This window comes from Anomaloglossus baeobatrachus, chromosome 1 (assembly GCF_048569485.1).
Source record: "Anomaloglossus baeobatrachus isolate aAnoBae1 chromosome 1, aAnoBae1.hap1, whole genome shotgun sequence".
Classification (NCBI taxonomy): domain Eukaryota; kingdom Metazoa; phylum Chordata; class Amphibia; order Anura; family Aromobatidae; genus Anomaloglossus; species Anomaloglossus baeobatrachus.
The window spans coordinates 268,459,620-268,484,274 of NC_134353.1; the positions used below are offsets into that span (position 1 = coordinate 268,459,620).

General features: G+C 42.8%; 1 protein-coding gene across 2 annotated transcripts in view; it reads right to left on the minus strand.

The window, feature by feature from the left end:
• The window catches only part of LOC142311544 (bifunctional heparan sulfate N-deacetylase/N-sulfotransferase 4-like), a 682,360-nt gene that overhangs the window by 65,197 nt on the left and 592,508 nt on the right, over nt 1-24,655 (minus strand). For both annotated transcript variants that reach the window (XR_012754278.1, XM_075350062.1), the window contains exon 9: nt 23,010-23,133. Coding sequence is in view for 1 of the 2 variants with exons in the window: in XM_075350062.1 (XP_075206177.1) it covers nt 23,010-23,133 (124 nt within the window). In the remaining variant the exon portion in view is untranslated. The remainder of the gene's footprint in view (nt 1-23,009; nt 23,134-24,655) is intronic.

The following is a 24,655-nucleotide window of genomic DNA, read 5'->3' on the forward strand; positions in this document are numbered from 1 at the left end:
AGAAAAAGTGGAGAAAAAGTGGAGCATAAGAGAAGAAAAAGTGGAGAAAAAAGTGGAGAAAAAAGTGGAAAAAAAGTGGAGAAAAAGTGGAGAAAAAGTGGAGATTAAGAGGAGAAAAAGTGGAGCATAAGAGGAGAAAAAGTGGAGAAAAAGTGGAGAAAAAGTGGAGCATAAGAGGAGAAAAAGTGGAGAAAAAAGTGGAGAAAAAGTGGAGAAAAAAGTGGAGAAAAAGTGGAGAAAAAGTGGAAAAAAAGTGGAGAAAAAGTGGAGCATAAGAGGAGAAAAAGTGGGGAAAAAAGTGGAGAAAAAGTGGAGAAAAAAGTGGAGAAAAAGTGGAAAAAAGTGGAAAAAAAGTGGAGAAAAAGTGGAGAAAAAGTGGAGATTAAGAGGACAAAAAGTGGAGAAAAAGTGGAGCATAAGAGGAGAAAAAGTGGAGAAAAAGTGGAGAAAAAGTGGAGAAAAAGTGGAGCATAAGAGGAGAAAAAGTGGAGAAAAAAGTGGAGAAAAAGTGGAGAAAAAGTGGAGCATAAGAGGAGAAAAAGTGGAGAAAAAGTGGAGAAAAAGTGGAGCATAAGAGGAGAAAAAGTGGAGAAAAAAGTGGAGAAAAAGTGGAGCATAAGAGGAGAAAAAGTGGAGAAAAAGTGGAGAAAAAGTGGAGCATAAGAGGAGAAAAAGTGGAGAAAAAAGTGGAGAAAAAGTGGAGCATAAGAGGAGAAAAAGTGGAGAAAAAGGGGGGAAAAAGTGGAGCATAAGAGGAGAAAAAGTGGAGAAAAAGTGAAGCATAAGAGGAGAAAAAGTGGAGAAAAAAGTGGAGAAAAAGTGGAGAAAAAGTGGAGCATAAGAGGAGAAAAAGTGGAGAAAAAGTGGAGAAAAAGTGGAGCATAAGAGGAGAAAAAGTGGAGAAAAAAGTGGAGAAAAAGTGGAGCATAAGAGGAGAAAAAGTGGAGAAATAGTGGAGAAAAAGTGGAGATTAAGAGGAGAAAAAGTGGAGAAAAAGTGGAGCATAAGAGGAGAAAAAGTGGAAAAAAAGTGGAGAAAAAGTGGAGATTAAGAGGAGAAAAAGTGGAGAAAAAGTGGAGCATAAGAGGAGAAAAAGTGGAGAAAAAGTGGAGAAAAAGTGGAGCATAAGAGGAGAAAAAGTGGAGAAAAAAGTGGAGAAAAAGTGGAGAAAAAAGTGGAGAAAAAGTGAAAAAAAAGTGGAGAAAAAGTGGAGCATAAGAGGAGAAAAAGTGGGGAAAAAAGTGGAGAAAAAGTGGAGAAAAAAGTGGAGAAAAAGTGGAGAAAAAGTGGAAAAAAAGTGGAGAAAAAGTGGAGATTAAGAGGACAAAAAGTGGAGAAAAAGTGGAGCATAAGAGGAGAAAAAGTGGAGAAAAAGTGGAGAAAAAGTGGAGAAAAAGTGGAGCATAAGAGGAGAAAAAGTGGAGAAAAAAGTGGAGAAAAAGTGGAGAAAAAGTGGAGCATAAGAGGAGAAAAAGTGGAGAAAAAGTGGAGAAAAAGTGGAGCATAAGAGGAGAAAAAGTGGAGAAAAAAGTGGAGAAAAAGTGGAGAAAAAGTGGAGCATAAGAGGAGAAAAAGTGGAGAAAAAAGTGGAGAAAAAAGTGGAGAAAAAGTGGAGAAAAAGTGGAGAAAAAGTGGAGAAAAAAATGGAGAAAAAGTGGAGAAAAAGTGGAGAAAAAGTGGAGAAAAAGTGGAGATTAAGAGGAGAAAAAGTGGAGAAAAAGTGGAGCATAAGAGGAGAAAAAGTGGAGAAAAAGTGGAGAAAAAGTGGAGCATAAGAGGAGAAAAAGTGGAGAAAAGTGGAGAAAAAGTGGAGAAAAAGTGGAGCATAAGAGGAGAAAAAGTGGAGAAAAAAGTGGAGAAAAAGTGGAGAAAAAGTGGAGCATAAGAGGAGAAAAAGTGGAGAAAAAGTGGAGAAAAAGTGGAGCATAAGAGGAGAAAAAGTGGAGAAAAAGTGGAGAAAAAGTGGAGAAAAAGTGGAGCATAAGAGAAGAAAAAGTGGAGAAAAAAGTGGAGAAAAAGTGGAGAAAAAGTGGAGAAAAAGTCGAGCATAAGAGGAGAAAAAGTGGAGAAAAAAGTGGAGAAAAAGTGGAGAAAAAGTGGAGCATAAGAGGAGAAAAAGTGGAGAAAAAGTGGAGAAAAAATGGAGCATAAGAGGAGAAAAAGTGGAGAAAAAGTGGAGAAAAAGTGGAGCATAAGAGGAGAAAAAGTGGAGAAAAAGTTGAGAAAAAGTGGAGAAAAAGTGGAGCATAAGAGAAGAAAAAGTGGAGAAAAAAGTGGAGAAAAAGTGGAGAAAAAGTGGAGAAAAAGTGGAGAAAAAGTGGAGCATAAGAGGAGAAAAAGTGGAGAAAAAAGTGGAGAAAAAGTGGAGAAAAAGTGGAGCATAAGAGGTGAAAAAGTAGAGAAAAAAGTGGAGAAAAAAGTGGAGAAAAAAGTGGAGAAAAAGTGGAGAAAAAGTGGAGAAAAAAATGGAGAAAAAGTGGAGAAAAAGTGGAGAAAAAGTGGAGAAAAAGTGGAGATTAAGAGGAGAAAAAGTGGAGAAAAAGTGGAGCATAAGAGGAGAAAAAGTGGAGAAAAAGTTGAGAAAAAGTGGAGCATAAGAGGAGAAAAAGCGGAGAAAAAAGTGGAGAAAAAGTGGAGCATAAGAGGAGAAAAAGTGGAGAAAAAGTGGAGAAAAAGTGGAGAAAAAGTGGAGAAAAAGTGGAGCATAAGAGAAGAAAAAGTGGAGAAAAAAGTGGAGAAAAAGTGGAGAAAAAGTGGAGAAAAAGTGGAGAAAAAGTGGAGATTAAGAGGAGAAAAAGTGGAGAAAAAGTGGAGCATAAGAGGAGAAAAAGTGGAGAAAAAGTGGAGCATAAGAGGAGAAAAAGTGGAGAAAAAAGTGGAGAAAAAGTGGAGAAAAAAGTGGAGAAAAAGTGGAGAAAAAGTGGAAAAAAAGTGGAGAAAAAGTGGAGAAAAAGTGGAGATTAAGAGGAGAAAAAGTGGAGAAAAAGTGGAGCATAAGAGGAGAAAAAGTGGAGAAAAAGTGGAGCATAAGAGGAGAAAAAGTGGAGAAAAAAGTGGAGAAAAAGTGGATCATAAGAGGAGAAAAAGTGGAGAAAAAGTGGAGAAAAAGTGGAGCATAAGAGGAGAAAAAGTGGAGAAAAAAGTGGAGAAAAAGTGGAGAAAAAGTGGAGCATAAGAGGAGAAAAAGTGGAGAAAAAAGTGGAGAAAAAAGTGGAGAAAAAGTGGAGAAAAAGTGGAGAAAAAAATGGAGAAAAAGTGGAGAAAAAGTGGAGAAAAAGTGGAGATTAAGAGGAGAAAAAGTGGAGAAAAAGTGGAGATTAAGAGGAGAAAAAGTGGAGAAAAAAGTGGAGAAAAAGTGGAGCATAAGAGGAAAAAAAGTGGAGAAAAAGTGGAGAAAAAGTGGAGCATAAGAGGAGAAAAAGTGGAGAAAAAAGTGGAGAAAAAGTGGAGCATAAGAGGAGAAAAAGTGGAGAAAAAGGGGAGAAAAAGTGGAGCATAAGAGGAGAAAAAGTGGAGAAAAAGTGGAGCATAAGAGGAGAAAAAGTGGAGAAAAAAGTGGAGAAAAAGTGGAGAAAAAGTGGAGCATAAGAGGAGAAAAAGTGGAGAAAAAGTGGAGAAAAAGTGGAGATTAAGAGGAGAAAAAGTGGAGAAAAAGTGGAGCATAAGAGGAGAAAAAGTGGAGAAAAAGTGGAGAAAAAGTGGAGAAAAAGTGGAGAAAAAGTGGAGCATAAGAGAAGAAAAAGTGGAGAAAAAAGTGGAGAAAAAGTGGAAAAAAAGTGGAGAAAACGTGGAGATTAAGAGGAGAAAAAGTGGAGAAAAAGTGGAGCATAAGAGGAGAAAAAGTGGAGAAAAAGTGGAGAAAAAGTGGAGCATAAGAGGAGAAAAAGTGGAGAAAAAAGTGGAGAAAAAGTGGAGAAAAAAGTGGAGAAAAAGTGGAGAAAAAGTGGAGAAAAAGTGGAGCATAAGAGGAGAAAAAGTGGAGAAAAAGGTGGAGAAAAAGTGGAGAAAAAAGTGGAGAAAAAGTGGAGAAAAAGTGGAAAAAAAGTGGAGAAAAAGTGGAGCATAAGAGGAGAAAAAGTGGGGAAAAAAGTGGAGAAAAAGTGGAGAAAAAAATGGAGAAAAAGTGGAGAAAAAGTGGAAAAAAAGTGGAGAAAAAGTGGAGAAAAAGTGGAGATTAAGAGGACAAAAAGTGGAGAAAAAGTGGAGCATAAGAGGAGAAAAAGTGGAGAAAAAGTGGAGAAAAAGTGGAGAAAAAGTGGAGCATAAGAGGAGAAAAAGTGGAGAAAAAAGTGGAGAAAAAGTGGAGAAAAAGTGGAGCATAAGAGGAGAAAAAGTGGAGAAAAAGTGGAGAAAATGTGGAGCATAAGAGGAGAAAAAGTGGAGAAAAAGTGGAGATTAAGAGGAGAAAAAGTGGAGCATAAGAGGAGAAAAAGTGGAGAAAAAGTGGAGAAAAAGTGGAGCATAAGAGGAGAAAAAGTGGAGAAAAGTGGAGAAAAAGTGGAGAAAAAGTGGAGCATAAGAGGAGAAAAAGTGGAGAAAAAGTGGAGCATAAGAGGAGAAAAAGTGGAGAAAAAAGTGGAGAAAAAGTGGAGAAAAAGTGGAGCATAAGAGGTGAAAAAGTGGAGAAAAAAGTGGAGAAAAAAGTGGAGAAAAAAGTGGAGAAAAAGTGGAGAAAAAGTGGAGAAAAAAAAGTGGAGAAAAAGTGGAGAAAAAGTGGAGAAAAAGTGGAGATTAAGAGGAGAAAAAGTGGAGAAAAAGTGGAGCATAAGAGGAGAAAAAGTGGAGAAAAAGTGGAGAAAAAGTGGAGCATAAGAGGAGAAAAAGTGGAGAAAAAGTGGAGAAAAAGTGGAGCATAAGAGGAGAAAAAGTGGAGAAAAAAGTGGAGAAAAAGTGGAGCATAAGAGGAGAAAAAGTGGAGAGAAAGTGGAGAAAAAGTGGAGAAAAAGTGGAGAAAAAGTGGAGAAAAAGTGGAGAAAAAGTGGAGCATAAGAGAAGAAAAAGTGGAGAAAAAAGTGGAGAAAAAGTGGAGAAAAAGTGGAGAAAAAGTGGAGAAAAAGTGGAGATTAAGAGGAGAAAAAGTGGAGAAAAAGTGGAGCATAAGAGGAGAAAAAGTGGAGAAAAAGTGGAGAAAAAGTGGAGCATAAGAGGAGAAAAAGTGGAGAAAAAAGTGGAGAAAAAGTGGAGCATAAGAGGAGAAAAAGTGGAGAAAAAGTGGAGAAAAAGTGGAGATTAAGAGGAGAAAAAGTGGAGAAAAAGTGGAGCATAAGAGGAGAAAAAGTGGAGAAAAAAGTGGAGAAAAAAGTGGAGAAAAAAGTGGAGAAAAAGTGGACAAAAAAATGGAGAAAAAGTGGAGCACCCTTTGGTACCTTTCATGTGGCACTAAGGGGTGCTTAGCTTTGTATTTAGCCAAAAAAATGAAAAAAAAATGACGTAGGGTTCCCCCTAGTTTTGTAGCCAGCTAGGGTAAAGCAGACGGCTGCAGCCTGCAGACCACAGCTGGCAACCTCACCTTGGCTGGTAATCCAAAACTGAGGGCACCCCACGCTGTTATTTTAAATTAAATAAATAATTAAAAAAAAAACACGTAGGGGTTCCCCAAAATTGGATCACCAGCCAAGGTAAAGCAGACAGCTGGGGCCTGATATTCTCAGACTAGGGAGGTCCATGGTTATTGGAATCTCCCCAGCCTAAAAATAGCAGGCCGCAGCCGCCCCAGAAGTGGCGCATCCATTGGATGCGCCAATCCTGGTGCTTCGCCCCAGCTCATCCCGCGCCCTGGTGCGGTGGCAAACGGGGTAATATATGGGGTTAATACCAGATGTGTAATGTCACCTGGCATCAAGCCCTGGGGTTGGTGAGGTCAGGCGTCTATCAGATACCCGACATCACCAACCCTGTCAGTAATAAAAAAAAATAGACGACAAACACATTTTTATTTGAAAAAACACACTCCCCAAAACATTCCCTCTTCAACCAATTTATTAGATTGAAAAACAAATCCAGGTCTGCTGTAATCCAAGGGGTTGCCATGACGATCCACACTGTCCCAGTCAATGAAGAGCAGGATGTTCCCCATTGGCTGGGAGAGCAATGCAGTGACCTGAGCTAACATCAATGGGTCAGCCCAGGTCACTGCAGGGGGGTGACAAGTGCTGCTGTCAGCGAGGTACATTACCTGCGCTGATCTCCAGCACTGCCGACAGCCCCTGTCACTGAGGTCAATGACCGGCGCCTTCACATCAAGTATCGCGAGAGGTCCGTGACGTCACCGCCAGTGTCAGTCTCGGGTCGGAAGCGATAGGTGATGTGACAAGCGGCGGCCATGGAGGACAGTGACAGTGCTGAGGTCGGGATGGCGGGACTTCATCACCGCAGGTAAGCCAAGCGGGGTGTGTGTGTGTGTGTGTGTGTGTGTGTGTGTGTGTGAGAGTGTGTGTGTGTGTGCGTGTGTGTATATGTATGTATACATGCCGCGGGCAGGAGGGGGCGGAGCGAGCTGAGCGGGAAGTGTGGGCTTCCTGCACGTAACTAAGATAAACATCGGGTTACTAACCAAAGCGCTTTGCTTGGATACCCGATGTTTATCTTGGTTACCAGCTTGTGGCAGGCTGCCAGCGATGGCTCCTGCACACTGTAGCTGGGAGGGGGGGGGGTGTGCGTGAGTGAGAGTGTGTGTGTGTGTGTATGTATGTGTACATGCCGCGGGCAGGAGGGGGCGGAGCGAGCTGAGCGGGAAGTGTGGGCTTCCTGCACGTAACTAAGATAAACATCGGGTTACTAACCAAAGCGCTTTGCTTGGATACCCGATGTTTATCTTGGTTACCAGCTTGTGGCAGGCTGCCAGCGATGGCTCCTGCACACTGCAGCTGTAAAAAGCCCTGCTTTTTGCTGCTAGAACCGTTCTCGAACGTATCTAGAACTATCGAGCTTTTGCAAAAAGCTCGAGTTCTAGTTCGATCTCGAACAGCCCCAAAAATCACTCGAGCTTAGAACTGGAGAACCTCGAACCGCGAACCGCGCTCAACTAGTGGAGAGTTGAATTCCAGCGTGTCGCCACATCGCATTTCAGGCGATGAACCGGCAGGCCGAAAGACTTCTGGAGCGATGCAAGTCGCTCAGCTGCGGCGCTTGAACGGCGGAAGTGAGCAGACAGTTTTCGTGCCCTGTTCAGAAGGCCATCTAGGCCGGGATAGTGTGTTAAAAATTGCTGCACGACAAGGTTCAACACGTGAGCCATACAAGGTACGTGTGTCACCTTGCCCAGGCGAAGGGCCGCACCCAGGTTTGCAGCATTGTCGCACACGGCCTTACCAGGCTGCAGGTTGAGTGGAGACAACCATTTATTAAACTCGGACCGCAGAGCTGAACACAACTCCTCAGCTGTGTGACTCTTATTCCCAAGACATGTCAAGCTAAAGACCGCCTGATGCCGTTGCGCTCTGCTGCCAGCATAGTAATGAGGGGTGCGTGATTCCTTCTGCGCAGTGAGAACGCTGGTGGCCTGACCAGGCAGGCTTGGGGCGGAGGTGGAGGACCCAGATGAGGTGGAGGATGCAGAAGCAGTGGCGGAACTTGGACAGACAGAAGATTGACACACAAGTCGTGGGGACGGCAAGACTTGTGCAGCAGACCCTTCACCATCTATCACCATAGTTACCCAGTGCCCAGTGAGCGACATGTAACGTCCCTGTCCATGCTTACTGGTCCAAGTATCGGTGGTGAAATGCACCCGTTCACACACAGAGTTTCTCAAGGAAGCGGTGATGTTGTGTGCGACATGCTGGTGTAGCGCGGGCACACCTTTCTTAGAGAAGTAGTGGCGACTAGGCATCTGGTACTGGGGCACAGCGACAGACAAAAGGTCTCTAAAATCCTGTGTGTCCACTAGGCAGAAAGGCAGCATTTCGGTAGCCAACAGCTTACAGAGGGATAGAGTCAACCTCTTAGCTTTGTCATGGGTCGCAGGAAGTGGCCTTTTATTTGACCACATCTGAGGGACAGAGATCTGGCTGCTGTGTGTAGACGGTGTTGAGTAGGGTGTCCCTGGAAAAATGCAGGTTTGTGAGGAAAGAGCAAGCGGAGACATGATGTTGCCTTCATCCAACGTTGGTGCTATCGATGTCTGAGAGAGCTGTACACACTCACTTGTTTCCCTTTCCAAACCAACTGACGACCTACCAAGCAAACTGCCTGTTGCGGTTACAGTGGTGGAAGTTGTGGGTGGAAAAACAGGTGTGACAGCTGTCCCCACAGTCCTAGAAGATGACGAGCGCGCGGATGCACTGGAAGGGGCAGGCGGAGGATGGTTCGCTCCGCTAGGCCGCATTGCAGCACGGTGAGCTTCCCACCGGGCCATATGATATTTATTCATGTGACGATTCACGGAAGAAGTTGTAAAACTGCTGAGGTTTTGACCTCTACTAAGAGAACCATGACAAATTTTACAGATCACATAATTTGGGCGATCTTTTTCTATGTCAAAAAAGGACCAGGCTAGGCAAGGCTTAGAGGCCATGTGATCTGTTGATCCACCCCGAATAATGCTCAGAGGCAGAGTGGTGGCTGAGGATGCAGTTGTAGACGTGCTACCAGTACTCTGACTCTGTCCAGGAAGGCGCAAGGTAACTTCGTCATCAGTTGCATCCTCCTCCACCACCTCTGTTGACCTCCTCGAGTGCCTGACTGTGGGTTGACAGTAGGTGGGATCTAGAACTTCATCATCAATTGTTGTGTTTGCACTCCCCTCCCCCTCAGACCGAGCCTCTTCTTGCCCTGACTGAATATTTAAGTTGTCATCCCAATCGGGTATCTGCGTCTCATCTTCATCAGTATGTTCCTCATTGTCTATAACCACAGGTGTTACAGTTTGTGACAAAGGGTCAACATTATGCTCAGAAACTTGTTCCTCACGGCCTGAATCAGAGTCACAAAGGTTCTGGGCATCACTGCAGACCATTTCCTGTTCTGTACTCACTGTAGCTTGGGAGCAGACCTCTGATTCCCAGGCTATAGTGTGACTGAACAGCTCTGCAGACTCAGCCATCTCAGTTCCACCATACTGTGCAGGGCTGATGGAGACTTAAGAGCTGGGAGAAAGCAAGTTTGATTGGGATGACAACTCAGAGGACTGGTGTTTTTTGGATGCGGTACTTGAAGTGGCTGAGAGGGCACTTGTTGGACCACTTGAGATACATTCAAACATTTTCCTTTTTTGGCCATCATCTACCTTTGTTCCTGTTGTTCGTGTCCGTAAAAAAGGGAGCACATCGGATTGTCCACGGTAAGTAGTAGACATCTTACTTTTGCTGGTAGATGGTCTATCTTCAGCAGATGATAATGGAGCTTTGCCACCTTCCCCACGGACAAAACCTTTTTTGCCTTTTCCACCACGCCTCTTCCCCTTTCCACCAGCATCTGTCATTTTGCCACTCATGTTGATTGCGACAAGATTGTGCACTGAAAATGTGGTAGTAAAAATTGAGAGGTGGTGTAGATTGCAGTGGTGGTCTAGCTTTATTAACAGTAGAATAATAAAGAATAAATATCCCTGACAATGCAACTACGGCCCTTAAACTGGCAGCAAAAATTGCTAGTATAATGGCTTAGTTATAATGAGTTGGAGTGTGCAATGCAGGCAGAGGTGCTGCAAATGTCTTTGCACTAGTGGGACTATAGCAAAGTCCAATTGCCACGTTTAGGATGCCACTAGGTACACTGAGTGTTTGCTAGTATAATGGCTAAGTTATAATGAGTTGGAGTGTGCAATGCAGGCAGAGGTGCTGCAAATCTTTGCACTAGTGTGACTAGACAAATGTCCAATAGCCACGTTTAGGATGCCACTAGGTACACTGAGTGTTTGCTAGTATAATGGCTTAGTTATAATGAGTTGGAGTGTGCAATGCAGGCAGAGGTGCTGCAAATGTCTTTGCACTAGTGGGATTATGGCAAAGTCCAATTGCCACGTTTAGGATGCCACTAGGTACACTGAGTGTTTGCTAGTATAATGGCTTAGTTATAATGAGTTGCAGTGTGCAATGCAGGCAGAGGTGCTGCAAATGTCTTTGCACTAGTGGGACTATAGCAAAGTCCAATTGCCACGTTTAGGATGCCACTAGGTACACTGAGTGTTTGCTAGTATAATGGCTTAGTTATAATGAGTTGGAGTGTGCAATGCAGGCAGAGGTGCTGCAAATGTCTTTGCACTAGTGGGATTATGGCAAAGTCCAATTGCCACGTTTAGGATGCCACTAGGTACACTGAGTGTTTGCTAGTATAATGGCTTAGTTATAATGAGTTGCAGTGTGCAATGCAGGCAGAGGTGCTGCAAATGTCTTTGCACTAGTGGGACTATAGCAAAGTCCAATTGCCACGTTTAGGATGCCACTAGGTACACTGAGTGTTTGCTAGTATAATGGCTTAGTTATAATGAGTTGGAGTGTGCAATGCAGGCAGAGGTGCTGCAAATGTCTTTGCACTAGTGGGATTATAGCAAAGTCCAATTGCCACGTTTAGGATGCCACTAGGTACACTGAGTGTTTGCTAGTATAATGGCTTAGTTATAATGAGTTGCAGTGTGCAATGCAGGCAGAGGTGCTGCAAATGTCTTTGCACTAGTGGGACTATAGCAAAGTCCAATTGCCACGTTTAGGATGCCACTAGGTACACTGAGTGTTTGCTAGTATAATGGCTTAGTTATAATGAGTTGGAGTGTGCAATGCAGGCAGAGGTGCTGCAAATGTCTTTGCACTAGTGTGACTAGACAAATGTCCAATAGCCACGATTAGGATGCCACTAGGTACACTGAGTGTTTGCTAGTATAATGGCTTAGTTATAATGAGTTGGAGTGTGCAATGCAGGCAGAGGTGCTGCAAATGTCTTTGCACTAGTGGGACTATAGCAAAGTCCAATTGCCACGTTTAGGATGCCACTAGGTACACTGAGTGTTTGCTAGTATAATGGCTTAGTTATAATAAATTGGAGTGTGCAATGCAGGAAGAGGTGCTGCAAATGTCTTTGCACTAGTGGGACTATAGCAAAGTCCAATAGCCACGTTTAGGATGCCACTAGGTACACTGAGTGTTTGCTAGTATAATGGCTTAGCTATAATGAGTTGGAGTGTGCAATGCAGGCACAGGTGCTGCAAATGTCTTTGCACTAGTGTGACTAGACAAATGTCCAATAGCCACGTTTAGGATGCCAATAGGTACACTGAGTGTTTGCTAGTATAATGGCTTAGTTATAATGAGTTGGAGTGTGCAATGCAGGCAGAGGTGCTGCAAATGTCTTTGCACTAGTGGGACTATAGCAAAGTCAATTAGCCACGTTTAGGATGCCACTAGGTACACTGAGTGTTTGCTAGTATAATGGCTTAGTTATAATAAGTTGGAGTGTGCAATGCAGGCAGAGGTGCTGCAAATGTCTTTGCACTAGTGTGACTAGACAAATGTCCAAAACCACCTTTAGGATGCCACTAGGTACACTGAGTGTTTGCTAGTATAATGGCTTAGTTATAATGAGTTGAAGTGTGCAATGCAGGCAGAGGTGCTGCAAATGTCTTTGCACTAGTGGGACTGTAGCAAAGTCCAATAGCCACGTTTAGGATGCCACTAGGTACACTGAGTGTTTGCTAGTATAATGGCTTAGTTATAATGAGTTGGAATGTGCAATGCAGGCAGAGGTGCTGCAAATGTCTTTGCACTAGTGGGACTATAGCAAAGTCCAATAGCCACGTTTAGGATGCCACTAGGTACACTGAGTGTTTGCTAGTATAATGGCTTAGTTATAATGAGTTGGAGTGTGCAATGCAGGCAGAGGTGCTGCAAATGTCTTTGCACTAGTGTGACTAGACAAATGTCCAAAACCACCTTTAGGATGCCACTAGGTACACTGAGTGTTTGCTAGTATAATGGCTTAGTTATAATGAGTTGGAGTGTGCAATGCAGGCAGAGGTGCTGCAAATGTCTTTGCACTAGTGGGACTATAGCAAAGTCCAATAGCCACGTTTAGGATGCCACTAGGTACACTGAGTGTTTGCTAGTATAATGGCTTAGTTATAATGAGTTGAAGTGTGCAATGCAGGCAGAGGTGCTGCAAATGTCTTTGCACTAGTGGGACTGTAGCAAAGTCCAATAGCCACATTTAGGATGCCACTAGGTACACTGAGTGTTTGCTAGTATAATGGCTTAGTTATAATGAGTTGGAATGTGCAATGCAGGCAGAGGTGCTGCAAATGTCTTTGCACTAGTGGGACTATAGCAAAGTCCAATAGCCACGTTTAGGATGCCACTAGGTACACTGAGTGTTTGCTAGTATAATGGCTTAGTTATAATGAGTTGGAGTGTGCAATGCAGGCAGAGGTGCTGCAAATGTCTTTGCACTAGTGTGACTAGACAAATGTCCAATAGCCACGTTTAGGATGCCACTAGGTACACTGAGTGTTTGCTAGTATAATGGCTTAGTTATAATGAGTTGGAGTGTGCAATGCAGGCAGAGGTGCTGCAAATGTCTTTGCACTAGTGTGACTAGACAAATGTCCAATAGCCACGTTTAGGATGCCACTAGGTACACTGAGTGTTTGCTAGTATAATGGCTTAGTTATAATGAGTTGGAGTGTGCAATGCAGGCAGAGGTGCTGCAAATGTCTTTGCACTAGTGGGACTATAGCAAAGTCCAATAGCCACGTTTAGGATGCCACTAGGTACACTGAGTGTTTGCTAGTATAATGGCTTAGTTATAATGAGTTGGAGTGTGCAATGCAGGCAGAGGTGCTGCAAATGTCTTTGCACTAGTGGGACTATAGCAAAGTCCAATTGCCACGTTTAGGATGCCACTAGGTACACTGAGTATTTGCTAGTATAATGGCTTAGTTATAATGAGTTGGAGTGTGCAATGCAGGCAGAGGTGCTGCAAATGTCTTTGCACTAGTGGGACTATAGCAAAGTCCAATAGCCACGTTTAGGATGCCACTAGGTACACTGAGTGTTTGCTAGTATAATGGCTTAGTTATAATGAGTTGGAGTGTGCAATGCAGGCAGAGGTGCTGCAAATGTCTTTGCACTAGTGTGACTAGAGAAATGTCCAATAGCCACGTTTTTGATGCCACTAGGTACACTGAGTGTTTGCTAGTATAATGGCTTAGTTATAATGAGTTGGAGTGTGCAATGCAGGCAGAGGTGCTGCAAATGTCTTTGCACTAGTGGGACTATAGCAAAGTCCAATTGCCACGTTTAGGATGCCACTAGGTACACTGAGTATTTGCTAGTATAATGGCTTAGTTATAATGAGTTGGAGTGTGCAATGCAGGCAGAGGTGCTGCAAATGTCTTTGCACTAGTGGGACTATAGCAAAGTCCAATAGCCACGTTTAGGATGCCACTAGGTACTCTGAGTGTTTGCTAGTATAATGGCTTAGTTATAATGAGTTGGAGTGTGCAATGCAGGCAGAGGTGCTGCAAATGTCTTTGCACTAGTGTGACTAGAGAAATGTCCAATAGCCACGTTTAGGATGCCACTAGGTAAACTGAGTGTTTGCTAGTATAATGGCTTAGTTATAATGAGTTGGAGTGTGCAATGCAGGCAGAGGTGCTGCAAATGTCTTTGCACTAGTGGGACTATAGCAAAGTCCAATTGCCACGTTTAGGATGCCACTAGGTACACTGAGTGTTTGCTAGTATAATGGCTTAGTTATAATGAGTTGGAGTGTGCAATGCAGGCAGAGGTGCTGCAAATGTCTTTGCACTAGTGTGACTAGAGAAATGTCCAATAGCCACGTTTAGGATGCCACTAGGTACACTGAGTGTTTGCTAGTATAATGGCTTAGTTATAATGAGTTGGAGTGTGCAATGCAGGCAGAGGTGCTGCAAATGTCTTTGCACTAGTGGGACTATAGCAAAGTCCAATTGCCACGTTTAGGATGCCATTAGGTACACTGAGTGTTTGCTAGTATACTGGCTTAGTTATAATGAGTTGGAGTGTGCAATGCAGGCAGAGGTGCTGCAAATGTCTTTGCACTAGTGTGACTAGACAAATGTCCAATAGCCACGTTTAGGATGCCAATAGGTACACTGAGTGTTTGCTAGTATAATGGCTTAGTTATAATGAGTTGGAGTGTGCAATGCAGGCAGAGGTGCTGCAAATGTCTTTGCACTAGTGTGACTAGACAAATGTCCAATAGCCACGTTTAGGATGCCACTAGGTACACTGAGTGTTTGCTAGTATAATGGCTTAGTTATAATGAGTTGGAGTGTGCAATGCAGGCAGAGGTGCTGCAAATGTCTTTGCACTAGTGGGACTATAGCAAAGTCCAATTGCCACGTTTAGGATGCCACTAGGTACACTGAGTGTTTGCTAGTATAATGGCTTAGTTATAATGAGTTGTAGTGTGCAATGCAGGCAGAGGTGCTGCAAATGTCTTTGCACTAGTGTGACTAGACAAATGTCCAATAGCCAAGTTTAGGATGCCACTAGGTACACTGAGTGTTTGCTAGTATAATGGCTTAGTTATAATGAGTTGGAGTGTGCAATGCAGGCAGAGGTGCTGCAAATGTCTTTGCACTAGTGGGACTATAGCAAAGTCCAATTGCCACGTTTAGGATGCCACTAGGTACACTGAGTGTTTGCTAGTATAATTTCTTAGTTATAATGAGTTGGAGTGTGCAATGCAGGCAGAGGTGCTGCAAATGTCTTTGCACTAGTGTGACTAGACAAATGTCCAATAGCCACGTTTAGGATGCCACTAGGTACACTGAGTGTTTGCTAGTATAATGGCTTAGTTATAATGAGTTGGAGTGTGCAATGCAGGCAGAGGTGCTGCAAATGTCTTTGCACTAGTGTGACTAGACAAATGTCCAATAGCCACGTTTAGGATGCCACTAGGTACACTGAGTGTTTGCTAGTATAATGGCTTAGTTATAATGAGTTGGAGTGTGCAGAGGACAGGAGGGTACAGTGCCAGGTTTGTGGGGCTCTGGGTAGAGGAAAGGAAGCCTGCCTTTCTATTCCCTCCTAATGGGGAAGTGCAGCGACGAAATCCCTGACCTTGGCTACACAGACGCTGTCGCTGTTTTCAGGACCTGTCACCTATGGCTCTGACCCTGCCGGTTTGAGCCCTTAAAAGGACTGATATTAAGTGGTCTCCCTAAGCTGTCCAGTGCTGTGTATGGAGCGCATACAGCTGTATCGGCGATAGGACAAAGGACGGAGCTGCGACAGTGATGTCTGACACCAAAGACGCAGAAGAGATAATGGCGTCCTGGAGGAAAATGTCCAGTTTTATAATGCAGGGACATGTGACATGGACATCCTATCACACATGCCGTTTCTTCTCTGGCTAAAAGTCCACTTAGCTGTGTGTGTGTCTGGGATTGGCTGACATGCTGGCCCGCCCCACAAGACGCGCGCGCTTAGGGAAGGAATACACGGAAAAAAAAATAAATAAATGGCGATCGCCATTATACAAACAGCAGTGATCTGAAGGCGCTGTTCACGCACACTATACACTGAAATGTCATAATAGTGTGAGTCACAGAGTGACTTACACTATTACATCGGAAAGCCAGCTAGGAATTAGCTGATTTTTTGCTGCTAGAACCGTTCTCGAACGTATCTAGAACTATTGAGCTTTTGCAAAAAGCTCGAGTTCTAGTTCGATCTAGAACAGGCCCCAAAATCACTCGAGCCTAGAACTGGAGAACATCGAACCGCGAACCGCGCTCAACTCTAATAATGACATCCAAAATTGCATCAGCTTCTTCTTTCAACCTCCATTTGCTGTCTTCATCTCTGTCTCCTTCTAGTACATTTCAGCTCATTCACAATGTTTGACATATCAGATCTCCAGTTGTGGCATTAATAGGAGCAAACATTGTGGCCTAATCCAATGGCATAGTAGGATTTGTATAATTAATTAACCCATATGGTAAACACCATAAAGAAAAAAAATGAGATTAAGCTAGAATTGTGTTTTTTGTTCATCACACCTCCGTAAATATAAATTCAATAAAAAGTCATCAGAACATCTTAGGTACCAAGTATTGGTAACAAAACAAGTCATCAGCTCCCCAGGTAAAAAAATATGCCACAACTCTATTGAAGGAAAAATAAAATTTTTAGGGTTTTGGAAAATGGTAATATGAACCAATATTAGTTTTATTTACAAACTATTGAATATTGTTTTACCACTTAAATAAAAAAAACAAAAACATTATCTGTCTGAAGCACACAGCACGTGGTCATGCTCTATGATCGCAAGCCGTGCCTTCAAATGTAGCAGAGCTAGAATCGTCCTGGGACCTCATGTGGATTACATCGGACCTGGGTGTTTTGGGGTTAATATGTTAGTGAAAGAGGGTGTTTTTTTTTCTATTTTATTTCAAGTAAAGGATTTTTGGGTGTTTATGTTTATTTCTTTTTTTTCTTTTTTTCTTCTTTCTTTTTTTTTATTTTTTTTTACTTAATGATTAGTAATGGGGGGGTCTCATAGATCCTCCCGATTACTAATCTCGGGCTCAGTGGCAGCTGTGAGCAGTCATTAACCCTTTATTACCTGGATTGCCACTGCACCAGGGCAATTGTTAAGAACTGGGTAAAATTCTGGGAATGTCGCATCCATTAGAATTCATGCAGCTGCAAGCTACTTTTTTTAAGCTGGGGAGGGCAATAAGCATAGGTCTCCCCAGCCTGAGAATACCAGCCTAGCCCCAGCTGACTGCTTTATCATGGCTGAGTATCAAAATTGAGGGGAACTATACACTGTTTTTAAATTATTAATATAAATAATTAAAAGAAAAAAAGCCGCATGTGATTCCTCTTATTTTGATACACAGTCAAGATAAGTGCACAGCTGGGGGCTACAGCCTGTAGCCATATGCTTTATCTGTGCTGGGTATCATAATAGGAGGGACCCTAGGCCAATTTTTTTTGTTTTTATTTTTTTTTACACCACAACAAGTACACACATAGCATCTGTGATTGCAAGCCATCAGACGCTGTCACACAGGCTGGGGGCACGTCTGACTGCAACCAATCACAGAAACTAGGATGGCTGCTAGGCGGGGGAAGCAGTGCATTTGGATGAGCACTAATGAGTGGCCCTGGAAGTAGAATGAGCAGCCCAAAAGCAGTTACAGCCGTGCCGGACACTTGGTAAATTTAACATGGTTGCTTTATTCTTTTTCTTTTTTATTTTTAATTTCCTGAGTTGCCAGATCCGGATCATTACCTGAAGTTCCCTGAGAATTCCCAGCTCGGGTCCGGCATTCGGGTACTTTTTAAACCACGCGGATCCGGATCTTTAGCGTGCGAACCCGCCCATCACTAATTACTAAGCCATTTTTACAAAGTAATGCTTCAAGAATAAGTTCCAAAACACAATGGCAAAATTGCAGTTTGCTCATAATTTCATTCCACTTGGAATTTTGTTTCAGTTTTGTACATTTTATAGTAAAATGGACAATCTTATTCAAAACTGCAACTCATCCTGAAAAAAACAAGCCTTCATGCAGATAAGATGCTAGAAATATATAACTTAATATCTCTTGAAAAACATGCCAGACATATCATTGGTGCAGCCTGTGCGGCCTCACAGGGGCCCAAGAGGTAAGGGGGCCCATTTTCACCTTCAAAACAGGAGGATTTGTGCATTTGATGAGCTAGTAGGCAGCAAAGGGCCCATATATTGTTTTTTCACAGGGGCCCTTTTTTGTCTGTGTCCACCAGTGGCTCAGTATAATGAAGTACGAATTTGTGCATGTATATTCAATATATCATTACTGCTTGCTCGGATGAAACATGTTATTTGTCCGTGTGCTGTACATATATAAAATGGATAGCAAAAGGAAAGCACACAAACCAATGTTATTCAATAGGATAGTTCATATGAGCATATTCCTACCCAGACTAAATGTTTGCAGCTTGTACTATTCTCATCTACAATATTCGTTCTTTAACTCATTTAGTGCATAAAACATGCATGTCATATGGACGCCATCCATAAGGCAATTATTTTTTAACATATCTATTGCAATTAATAATAAAGGAAATGGTATTTAAGATTATTCATGTTTAAAATAGATGTCATGTGGATATAATATGGAAGTCAAAACTGAATGTTTAGAGGAGATACTGAACACATAACGATAAAAAATCCTCTTTTTCTGGGTGAGATATGAATAATTTTTCATGCGCTCATCGGCACCTGTACATTGCTATGTCATGTCAACTACTGCCTGCGCACAACGTAGTCATCTCAAATGCTGTATTTTATAATGTCAGCAGCAGAAGCAACCAAAATGTAAAAGCAGGTGGTGCCTCACTTACCGTAGTCTCCTTGTCAGCCTCTAGGGGAACTAAGCACTCAATGCACTACTCTCAGTGAACGAAGGAGCACTTGCTCCTTGGTGGATTTACCATCTTCACTTGGCCATACTTGCCAACTTTTGAAAACTGCCTTTAGCGAAATGTTTACTAATGTGTAATCACTGTAAAAAAATGCTAAATAAATACAGCACAGGCAGCTAAGACAGCCTACAGCCAATGTAGAGTTAATACATTTACCAGGCTCTGCCACAGACTTTACAAACAGCTGAATAGAATGGGTGCTGATAGGCAACCTAATATCTAGGATTGCTGAGAATCGTTCTCTGAGTATCAGCACATGTTGACATGCCAGTAACCAACCAATAAATAAGCAGTGGGCTCATTATTTGGGGGTAAATAGGTATTTTTTACTGGCATAAAAATCTTCATTTTTGCCAGCACATTGCCTTCTCTAATCAGGATATGCGATGACATATGCCTATGTCTATGCACATAGAACAATATAAGTAAATATCTTTTTGCCAACGTGGAATTCTGGAATTCTATTCAGCCTTTCTATATGGATTATAAATTGTCAAAGCCACTAATTCCTTTCTAGGCTGAACAGAAAAAAAAATTGTTTAAAAGAACTGAGAGTCCTCAGTGGTTGATACCTTTTAATGGCTAACTGAAAAGATGGTAATAATTGCAAGCTTTTGAGACTACTCAGGTCTCTTCATCAGGCATGGTATAACACAAAATCTGAAGAGTCACCTATTTATACGCAACAGTTCTTTTTGATCTCAACGATAAAACGATCTCAGCAGTCACTGTGACCCTGTCACACAGTGTCAAACACAGCGATGTGTCCTGCACAGCAGGACGTCGCCTTTGAAGAAAAAGACCTGGACCATTCAGCAACGACTGGCGACCTCACAGCAGGGGCCTGATCGCTGATAAGTGTCACACATAACGAGATCGCTAACGGGATCGCTACTGCGTCACCAAACGGTGACTCAGCTGCGATCTCGCTAGCGATCTCGTTATGTGTGACAGTACCTTTAGGCTGAACAGGAAATCCTCAGACTACACAATGCTAGTGATAAGGAGGAGAGCATATGCTGTAGTAACTATTCTGCAGTAAAGACACAAATCCCCGTCAGTCAAATCCTTCCACACACCTCCTTGTCTTCTGTATGTCTACCTCTTGCAGTCTCACCAATTAGGTTCTGCCTCCTCTCACTACTGATTGGCCAATTGCTAGGGCATCTCACTCTGTGGCTTTAGTATGGGGCAGTTTGAGTTGAATGGAATATTCAGCAACCACAGCTATTTCTTGTGGATAGCAGTACAGTGATCTCTCCTTCTAAATCTTGCATATTTCAGGAATGTTGGCAACTATGTATGACAGTGAGGGGGAAGTTGACATGACTAAGGATTTGTTACTCTAGGCAAATACCCCATGCCATAATATTCACTATAACTAGAAATGAGCATATTTGAGTGAAATTGAGTTCTGCTAAAACTTCACAAAACATGTTTTCTCCAGAATATGTATATTTTGTATTCACTCAACGTGAATTGAGAAAAATGGTTGCCAGCTTCAGTGCCCATTTTCTTGAACAGGCCAAGGACATTGTTACAAATTATATACTTACCAATTTGCTTACTTGTCCCACTGTCCTGGCAGCCCACCATCAGATCCTCCATGCCTTGTCTTTTCCCCATTCCCCATTTCGCACATCCTCTTTGACACCTTTTCTCCATGCCAGGCCATTTGGCATGGCTAGACCTGTCATATTCCTGCATGCCATGCTGTCAAGATGGATCTCAAGATGTCACAACGTTGCGAAGCACATTCCAAGTAACAGCATGATTCACAGTGATGATAAAGTCCTTGAACATATTGAAAGCCAAAGTCTAAAATGAATCGGCTGAAAAGAATGTGCGCAATGGGGAAGGTGAAAAAAGTCATGCAGTGGTGCAAAGAGGGGCTGCGTGTACAATAAAGAAGTTGAATGATGGTAATATTTTATTTTACAGTAAATCTTATGTATTTTGTGATGCCCTGGACTAGCCAGGTAGTCACAGACAGTGCCCCGCACAACACCTGTCCCCTAAAAAGGTGTCATCAGCCAACCATTAAAACCTAGTCACCTCTCTCAGTGCTTGATTGACACACCAGGGAGTGGAGCTGGGCAGTTGACCACGCCCACTGAGGAGTTCAGAGGGCCTGAGGCAGGAAAACCCAGTTCAGTTGTCTAGGGCAGTTGACTAGGGCAGTTGTCAGTGGAGAAGGTCAGGCCTGTGTGACAGGCCTGTGACAGTCTGACAGGTGCCGGGGTTGGAGCCCGGGCACCTTTGGCTAGGAGACAAGCGGTGGCCTCAGCCTGCAGGAACCGGGAAGACGGCTCGGTGGAACCGTGGTGGACCGGGACAGGGTAGTGGCCTGCCGGTACCGACCCGGGGAACCGACTCGGAAACCGGAGCAAAAAGAGGGGGACTTAGACCCTGAAACGAGGTCCATAAGCCACTAGACCGAATTAATTAACTGATTGCGGTCTGGACTATAGGTCCTTTCCCACCCAAAGTCCCGACTGAAGATAACAGCCCAACGAGGGGGATAGAAAGCCACCGCACAGGCAAAGAGATCCACGGGCCAGCGTCTCCGAGCAAAAGGGTTCTCCCGACATCCACAAAAAAGCTGGGGAGCATACTCTGGTCACTGAAGCGCAGGCAGTCCACAGATACACAACATGGTGCAGGAAAAAGGCAGAGACCACCAACCAGGTGGGGGACCTGACCCACCCAGCTGCGTTCACCAACCACCATCAACTTGTTTTACCAGAGACTTGTGTGTGTTACTTATCGTGAGTACAACCGTGCCTTCCGGCTGCGCATCTCCCTGCACTGCCCAACCACACAACACCCAATGGGTTCCGGGGCCATCATCCCTGCTCATGGAGGGGTTAACATCTTGCTGCATAAACATCTCCCCCAGGTGCCCCGTAACTGCAGCGGTGGTGTCTACCTTCACCACATCCCGTGGGTGGCATCACGAACTTAACCACGGCTCCAGCCGTACATCTATGTCCTCTTAACCGCCAGCCTCTTTCAGATCAAAGTGACCACAGGGTCCCCGGGTCTGGAGACGCTCGAGCCACCTACCAGCGAGCCCGGATCCAAGCGTCTCGGCTGCAGCCAAGCGTGGGGCGGTACATGTATTACATTTAGGGGTCTTTCCAGAGCATGACATGGAACAGTAAATTTGCATCAAATAACTTGAAATAGCATTTCTTCTTAAATTCTGCACAATTTGATGACTTTGAATCTGGACAAATCTGCTCATCTCTAATTACAAAGCCTAAAACTACCACACATGTTCTAATGTTCAAAACTAGTGATGGGCGGACCCAGCTTGCAAAAGTCAAGATTCACGCAGTTTCAAAGGTGTCCGGGTGCCTGACCCGAGCCTGGGTGTTTGATCTGGCACTCGTGAAATTAAAAAAAATAATGAGAAAATAAATAAAATAAGAATGAAGCAAGCGTTTCCTACTTACTGAGGCTTTAGTGCAGCTGTAAACTGCTCCCTCGTGGCTGTATGCTTTTCCTGCGGCCTCCCTGTGCCGCCCATCAATGCTCATTCATATGCACTGCTTTCTCTTCTTTCCCTGCCCACCGGCCATCTTGCTGTCTGTGATTGGTTGCAGTCAGACGTTCCCCCAGCCTGTTTGACAGCGTCTTTCTGCAGCCAATGACAGGCACTGTCTGTGGGTCAGAATCATGAATCATGAAGCAGGGGGCTCAGGATGAGCAGAGGCAGACACATCACGCTCATCCTTAGCCTCCTGCTGCATGCAACAGAAGGCTTAGGATGGGCAGAGGAGGACACATCATCGCAGGCGCAGAGGTCTACTCATCCCTCTCCCCCCATCTAGGGGTCTAACCCTCAGACCCTCGCTTCTATTATAAGCAAATCCATGCCAATGTGGACTTAGAAAAAGAATGTATATTCTAAACTGGGCTGCATTCTGAACATGCCTTCCCTTATCATGTTACAAATTACGTCATACCTGGAAGGAGCCCCTATATTCTAGCATCTTCATTTATTTTTAATGCATGATCTAAACGCATGCAGCTCCTGAAGTGAATGTGCGATCTGGAAGCTGTGACCAGCCATGACATGGAGCTTCAGTGAGTACACAGTGCGTGCTCCTATCCCCTATGCCTTTCACCAACATTTTTAACCTCTCAATTCTGGTTCCCATAGACTTATATGGCTAGCGGATTCCGTAACAGAACCAGATTTTAAAAAAAAATAGCAGGGACCAAGTTTTTGGTGAGTCCATCCAACTTTATTCAAGAGCGCATGTTAACATGTTTTATATCAGATATAGATGGAAATCACTGATCTAGAAGAATTCAGAGGTAGAGACAATGGAGCAGATGTATTACTATACATTTTCTGTATCATATTGCATTGTTTTTACTGTTGACTAAATATTCTCTTTTTTCCCATTTGCATTATACAGTTTATTATAAAATTTCCAGTAAAATGCACAATGATTAGTTTTGACTTGAGTCCTGTGGAACTATGAAGACCTTACTGACTCAAGGCATGTAACAGTAGGTAATAAAACAACGTTTCTCCCCAGTATATTGGCAAGTATTTTAATCCATCAGCATTTAATGGCAAACTCGATGTATCCATCTTACCAGTCAATTCCTTTATGATAGTTGTTTCCATTAAAGAATTGAACTTCCTCAAAAGTCTTTGGATTAGGAAAGTTGCTTAAGATGTTAGGATGCATCAGTAGAAATAGATAAAGTGCTGTCGTGCCTAGGAAATATGCAATATGTAAGTTATAAAATGTAAGTGCAATAGCCACATGAATATAGAAAATAATAATAATAATATTTATTCATTTATATAGCGCTATTAATTCCACAGTGCTTTACATACATCAGCATCACTGTCCCCATTGGGGCTCACAATCAATAGAAAAAAAAATATTTACTTGTACACAGTTATTATAGGGGAAGCCGTTGGGGAAACTACCCATGGAGCTTGGGGATTTGGACGAGTGAACAAGCCGCAGACCCTTTGCTAACTTATATATTATAGAGTTAGAGGTTCAAACTAAGCTCTGCATGAAATTAAGTCTATCTATCTATGATTCTTAATAAGTATGACTGGAAAACATAAAATATGTCATAACACTCAGGAAAAGTGCAGAAAAGGGAAAAAATGAGCCTGTTCTTTATTACGAATATGTAGACCAGATATATAAAAATTGAAATAAGGTGCTTAAATGAACCTTTCAAAAAAAGGTCAGTGTCACCGGCCTGACATTTAAAAGTGATATACATGTTTCACTTTTCTTTGGAACAATATCCTTACAATAGGATTCATATGTCAAAATTTTCTTTTGAAGTCTCAAGGAAGCCAGTGTGTAATGTTTCAACTGTAGTTGTGCTTGTTAAGTGTACTTGTTCATCATGGGCTCTCTATTTTTTTTTCAAAGTTTTCAGTCTTTGTGGGTAGTCAGTCTTTGTGGGTCACTCTTTGTGGGTACACTGTGAGTAGAAGACCTCTTAGCAAAAACGGCCTACACTTCGGCATTCATTTTCATAACCCAAGCAGCTGTTGATCAGTTGCCAATAATGTAGATATGGTAGAAGCAGGGCGTTGGCAACAAATTGTTAGGACTATTATGAATTTATCACCCAATTAACCATACTATTTTAAAAAGCACGTGTTGCGATTTTGCTTGCTTCATTTTATACAATGCTTCAAACAAAGGAAAGGTTGAACAGAATCTGTCAGCAGGTTTTTGCTACCATTCTGAGAACTGCATGTAGGCAACGAGTTTCTGAATCCAACAACTTATCACTTAGATTACTGGCTACAGCCGTTCTGACACAATATGAATTTTTAGATTTAGTCATGTAGCTGAGCCGAAGAAGCTGTCCCGACCACACCAGGCTCTCAGTAGAGAGCACACATATTGATAGGGAGGTGTCAATCACAGAAGGGGTGTTCCGGACTGCCATTTATGTGGAGGCTAAACCTGGCAATGATAATCACCAAGTGATAAAGTCTTTTGTTTAAGTAAACAACAACTACATGGAGCCTGATAAGAGAGACATAGGTTATTTATTTATTTATTTTTACCCCTACAACCTGCTGGCTTCAGCTTACATAGTAAAAACATGCTGACAGATTCCCTTTAACTGATCTCTAACACTTTTCACCTCTAATGAATGAAAAGGTAGAAGTGTAACTTTTACTGCCAAAATGTTATCATTTAATTTAGCTACATCAGTAGAGATGTGTTAATTTGGGAGAGCCTATATTCAAA